A 6166-nucleotide genomic window follows, 5' to 3' on the forward strand; every position below is an offset into this window, starting at 1 on the left:
GCACAAACTCCTCACGCGAGACTGAACTGGGTTGGAAAACCAACTTAAAACATTTGCCAGCTCTCCCCAAGATGCACACAATATTGCTTTTTCTAAGAAAATTATTTTTCTTTCTTGCTGCTCAAGGCTGCTAGCAGAGCACTGAAACAACAGACTCGCTTGGCAACCAGACAAAACTTCTGCAGGGCTCCCATCAAGACCCATCCACCCTGTGCTGGTAGAGGAGTGGCAGCAACGGGGCTCTCCGGGAAGATCCAAAACCACAGAAGACCTGATTCATGAGCCATCGGTCCGCAAATACCTACACAGCTGTTTTTCCTCCCCAGCGTGGAAGTAATTGTGAATGTTTCATCATCGAGAAAAAGCAATGCACAACATTTCTTGAATTGAGATACAACGCTGTAGTGGACTCCCTGCCTAGTAGATCATTTCCCTATGCCTAAGACCCACACCTAGTAAGTTAATAACCAAGGTTTGAAGCCCTTCGACAATAATGATCCTAATATACATCTTCTCCTTTCAGAAAGAAACTATTTTAGTTCTAGTTACTAATTTTTCAGATGTTTGTGGTTCAAAGGCAGGCTCTAACTCACCCCCCAATCAATACCACTTCAGACAGATGTCGGCTAGTGTTCAGCACTTGCAGCCCTCTCCTGGGAAGAAACTGATGAATAATTATTTCAGAATAAAAGGTAAACCTATAATGTGATTGAACCAAACTGACAAATCAGACTTCCGTGTATTTCCTGTCAGCATGGGTCTCTGTGGCAAGCCATGCAGGGTGTTTGCAAGCAGAGCAACCAGGCAAATGCCAGCACTTGTGCATAACGGGAGCACTGGGGAGCTGCTTTGTCCAAAGCCTTACTAACGGTCTCTTTCCTGCTTGGCATTTCATATTTGCCTTGTGGCTGTGCACTCAGCAAATGGACGTGGTGGACAGCTGGGATTGGAAACCCATTTTGAAGCCCAGCTACTCTTTAGGCAGTGTAGGCAAACTCCACTGCTTAAGGGGAATCACGGTAACAACCTTGTAAACCTCACTCCAACAGGACCAACCCTCAGCTTGCCACACCAGAGAGCAGCCCGCGGCACTCAGATGGACACAGCAGCTCCCCTTGTCCGTGCCCTGGCTCTGCAGGCTTCACCCAGCTCCTCACACAGGGATGGGCGCACTGGCCATCACCCCCGTGTGGTGGTGGGGTGCCCTCAATCCCTGTCCTGCCCTGCGTCTTTGCTGGCTATGGAGATGCTGCTTTGGATTTGGTACTTCAGCTTGCCCGACACCCATGTACAGAACTGCCTTTGGGCAGCCTGTGGGAAAGGGTGTTACCTCCGGCAACGTGGAACAGGTATCCTCATGGATTTCATGCAAGGAGAGTTTATAAACAATCCTTAAAGCAAAGCTCAAAGCCTGTTCTGTCTCCTAGTTACTGCCCAGATCCTTCTCCAAACCGTTCAGCTGCCACCACTGTACAAAGAGCGGAGACACCACACAGGGATTTGAATTACAGCACCCGTAGTCGGAAGACCAAGTGCTGCAGCATCGAACATCCAGGCTTTAAATCCTTCGAGTCATCACTTGCCAGCACTGCAGTGTGGGATGTGATATGTGTTATCTAGATGGTAAAGTTTCTGTCTTCATTAATTAATAGAATTACGAACATCAAACTGCTTATTCTTCCGCCAGCCCAGAATGTTTCCCCGTGCTGTATTTGTAGCATGGGGAAATCAGGTCATTTGAAAATTTCCTATTTATTCTCTCCTTCCTTAGGCTAAAAATGTCAGTTTGCTGGTTTAAGTCATAACGAGGAAGCCTGCCCTACACGCGCTGATCTCGCCAATAAACATTTGAAAGAGCGAGCGGAGACGCTTCAGAGGGGCAGGGGGGGTGGAAATGGAGGCATCTTGTATGAGCAGCTCCGTACTGGAGGGCCGGCTGCGCCTCCCGCTTAACCCCTTCCCAGTGCTTAACTAAGCCACGGAGGCGGCGGGGCAGGAACCCGCTGCTGCAGGCGGGCCCGCCTGCCCGGGGCGGGGGCCGGAGGCGGGGCCGGGGCGGCCCGTTCCCTCGTTCCCCCCGTTCCCCCCCCGTCCCCCCGCGGCGGGATGGCGAGCGGCGTGGCGCGGGTGGTGCTGGCGGCCCTGCTCGGCGCCCTGCCCGCCGCGGCCGAGCCGGAGCTGCGGTTCAGGCCGCCGGGCGAGGCCCCCGTGCGCCTCTTCACCGAGCCCGAGCTGGCCAGATACGCCGGGCAGCAGGTAGGGCCGGCCGGCCGGCGCTCGGGCCCCCCCGGCCTCCCCCGGCCGGTTCTTTAAAGCCGCGGGGCCGGGGCGTCGCCTCCGTCCCTGCCGCTCGGCGCCCCGAAATCGCGTAAAAAGTCGTTTCGCGCTGCTGTGCTGCCGCCTCCCGCCTCCCTCCCGCCCAGCAGCGAGGGGGGAACTTGCTTTGGAGGCAGTGGCGAGAAGTTGGCTGGCAGCCGTGCGTTGCTCGCCCGCTGAGCTGCTCTGCCGGCAGCTGCTGGGTTCGGCCGCGGAAGCTGCGTACAGGCAATCAGATGGCACGTTCCTATCTTATTCGTTGCCTGCCTGACAAGGTACTCATGCCAGTGAATTTCAGATGGCCCTAAGTTGGAGCCAGAGTAATTTTCTCTCAATAACTCACTAAACCACATATTTAAACCCTCTTTTCCCCCCTACAAGATTATAGAAATAATAAAGCAATTAAGCATTTTTAGCTTTCTGTGATGCAGAAAACTCTGCAGAACTTCACATTCAAAATTCTAAAGTCCCATAGTGATACACATCTGCCTTCTCTTTTGAAAAACTTTCTGGCTGACCTTCTCAGGGTCTTCTGTAGATACTTCCAAGATACTAACCAGCATCTGACTAAAAATACATCTTCCACATAAAAGACAAAGTAGAAGCATTGGCTTATTAAGTAAAACAGACGTCAGCAGATCAGATTTGGGCGTGTTTATGTATTTATCTGTTGTTCTCTTAATCAAATAAAGAATGCTGTTGGCCATGCACCCTTTTATCTTGTGCAATATCCATCTGCATTAGGAATAGAAAGATGCAGTTGATCATCTTCGAGCAGAGAAGGGTATGGACAAGAGGTGACTTGCAAAAGGGACGTGTCTTCTGTGATTGTGATGTTTAGATTAAGAAGATTCTCTCATTTCATATGCTTGAATCCTACCAAAAAATATAAATCTCGGACAGTTTAAAGCACAAGCGAGAAATTTCAAGAGAGAACATGCATACTTGTATACACACACAAACAAGAGACCACCTACAATGGAGAATTTAATTCTCCTTTTTGTGTCCTGAGTGCTTATGGATTTTGTAGCTAAAACTAATGGCCTTTGCCTGCGCTGGATTGTTGAGGATATATTGCTGGCTTTCTTTCCAGGAAGGACAGCCCATTTACCTGGCTGTGAAGGGAGTAGTATTTGACGTCACTTCTGGAAAAGGTGAGTTTGCTTCTCCTCTGCTGTTTGCTTTGTTTTCATGCTATTATTCAGTCATTTGTTTTTAAATATTCCCTATGTATTAGAAGCCTGCAGTTCAATTGCAACAAAAAGAATATACTTTTTCCCTTTTTGAAAACCCTCAGTTTTCCTCCTCTGATGCTTCCCCATGAAGGTTCTGTCTAGAACTTACACTGGTTTGAGATTACAGTACACATAGACAGATGAGCCAGTGTAGCCCAGTTAGCTTGGGCACCGACAACACCTGCCCAGACCCCCGAGCCCTTGCCAGGTGCGGGGTTGGGCCACACAGAAGCCGCTGCTACAGCGTTTGCTTGCACCAGGTACATGAACTGACAAGACCAAAGCTAAGCTGGGTGTACCTGTACTGCTCTACACAGTGTCAGCACTGCTGCAGCTGCATCTTTGCCTTCTGTGCTGGTGTTTGCCTACCCATGCTCTCCAGTGGCCCGGTCAAAGCGCTTGGAAGAGTTGACCGTGATTGTGAAAGGAGGATGGGGAGCCAAGTATTTTTTTTCTCCTTTAAAATTTTCTTACTTCATGAGGCTTCTCATTATTTACAGCTAAGCCATTTGCTGTTTGTGCCTTCCCTAAAAACTACAGATGTTTTAATGTGAGCTCCTGCTACTTAATCCAGATGTGCTGTAAAATGTTTGAAGGGACCATGGGGGTCCTGGACACTCATCTTAATGTCATCATAAGCAAACTAATGGCTTGTTGCTTTGTTTGTACTAAGCTTGCCTGGACATACATGTAGGTTGATCTTCAAATCCTAAATTAGACAAGGCTTGCCACTGCTAATTCTGGAGTCTACAAACCTCTCATGAGAAGGTAAAGCACAACTCCTTAAATAATGTCTTAAATTTTAAGACGCAGTATAGGAGTTCAACAGTTGTATAACCCTATCCTCTGATTTTTTGTTGGTTTGTTGTTGTTTTGTGTTTTTTTTTTTAAAGACTGGGATGTATTATCAAAAAGTAGCAAATCAGAAGTCAGCTTTGGAAGGAAGAGTCTTGGACTTGAGTTGTTGCTTTCAGTTCACTGACAAGTGTAACAGCCTGGTGAAAAGCAGAGGCTGAACATACCCTGTACATTGGCAGATCATCACTGGATTTTTTTTTTCTAATCTGACAGAATTTTATGGAAAAGGAGCCCCATACAATGCTTTGGTTGGAAAAGACTCAACAAGAGGAGTTGCAAAGATGTCTCTGGATCCAGCAGATCTTACACATGACATAGTAAGAAAACAGACTGTTAGTTTAATGCCATTTTGCAAAGATTTATTCTTTTGCAGGATCATATTATTTGTGTTAATTTATTTAAGTTGATTCACATCTTTAAAGGCAAAATGCATTCATATTCTTTAAATACATAAAATGGACGTATATTTACTGCTCTTGAAAGGTGCAGTGCTAACAGCCTTAAAGAGGAAAGTTTTTAATCTGTGGAATCAATAAAATGTATGTAAGCACATAAAGAGGCAATTACCTACTGTTTAAAAACATGCTTCCAAAGAGAGTAAATCACTTCCTTTGTCAACTGATTTAGTGTATTCCGTGTCACTGACATGGCAGTGGATGCTAACTCTGGCAGTGGGTAGTTGCTTGTTTGAGGTGTGATTTACTTACGCAGGGAATATGAAGGGAGATTAATGGTTTGTTTGACCTGAATATATTAAAGTTTTGTCAAAGTTGAATTTGAATGAAAAAAAATAAAATTACAGGTTGAACTCTCAATTTTGTTAATCATGCTCTGCAAAGTAAACCTCAAGGCTGACTCTAAGGTTTATAGTAATCAGTAAAACCCCAAAATGTATGTAAATATCTGTATTTTTATTTCTTTGAGATAGAACTTTCATTTCCATATTTCATTTAGACAGGACTCACAGAAGAGGAACTGAAGTCCTTGGATGATATCTTCAATAATGTTTATAAGGCCAAATACCCAATTGTTGGCTATACTTCTCGAAGAATTCTGAATGAGGATGGAAGCCCCAATCTAGACTTTAAACCTGAAGACCAGCCCCATTTCAACATTAAAGATGAGTTTTGAGGAACATTTTTGTATCTAGAGAATGCCCGGGGAGAGGCACAATAGACTGTTAGATTGATTCCCTGTTTTCTGGAGTTCATTACAACAATTAGCTATCATGAGTTGGTTTTCTGTTTAGAAAATACTTATGTGTGTACACACCAAGCTTAGAGGAAACGAACAGATCTATGTTAGTGTAATACACTTGGGGAGTTTGCTCTGAATTATGAGCATTATTTCACGTGAAAGTTCTTTCTGCCTGGATTTCTCTATTTACAAGTGTGTAATGTAAAATTACATTCCTCAGAAGAGATAAAGAAGTTTTTAACAGTTGAAACATGACTGGTCTTTTTTGTAAATCACAAGTTGTTTCCCACTCCCTGAAAAAGCATGAATGCATCATCTGGACAAGCTGACATCAATCCTCTGTGCTTCAACTGAGTGTAGGTATCACAGGTACAAACAGAGGCTTATGTTTTAAAAAGCATTGTGGGATTTAATGTTTGATACATTTGAGAATACTGGATATAAAACACTCAGTCTCTTAAAATATAGTTACTGTGGAGTATTTATGCAAAGCCTACAGCTGTAAACCAAGAAAAAAAAAAAATCTTTCCCTGTGAGAACCACTATGACATTTTAAGATT

General features: G+C 45.1%; 1 protein-coding gene across 1 annotated transcript; it reads left to right on the forward strand.

Moving 5' to 3' along the window:
* Positions 1 to 2063: 2063 nt before the first annotated feature.
* Positions 2064 to 5856, forward strand: NENF (neudesin neurotrophic factor). Its single transcript, XM_074926108.1, has 4 exons — positions 2064 to 2256; positions 3410 to 3470; positions 4623 to 4726; positions 5364 to 5856. Exons 1-4 carry the CDS (start codon positions 2107 to 2109, stop codon positions 5538 to 5540), a joined length of 492 nt encoding a protein of 163 aa, XP_074782209.1. The 5' UTR covers positions 2064 to 2106; the 3' UTR covers positions 5541 to 5856.
* Positions 5857 to 6166: the final 310 nt, after the last annotated feature.

Source organism: Athene noctua, chromosome 1 (genome assembly GCF_965140245.1).
Source record: "Athene noctua chromosome 1, bAthNoc1.hap1.1, whole genome shotgun sequence".
NCBI lineage: Eukaryota > Metazoa > Chordata > Aves > Strigiformes > Strigidae > Athene > Athene noctua.

Excerpts from the sequence above, each read along its gene's own strand:
- NENF (XM_074926108.1), top strand. The coding sequence starts at position 2,107 with ATGGCGAGCGGCGTGGCGCGGGTGGTGCTGGCGGCCCTGCTCGGCGCC. Across the intron at positions 2,257-3,409 it reads CCAGATACGCCGGGCAGCAG|GAAGGACAGCCCATTTACCT; the intron begins GTAGGGCCGGCC and ends CTTTCTTTCCAG. Across the intron at positions 4,727-5,363 it reads CAGATCTTACACATGACATA|ACAGGACTCACAGAAGAGGA; the intron begins GTAAGAAAACAG and ends TATTTCATTTAG.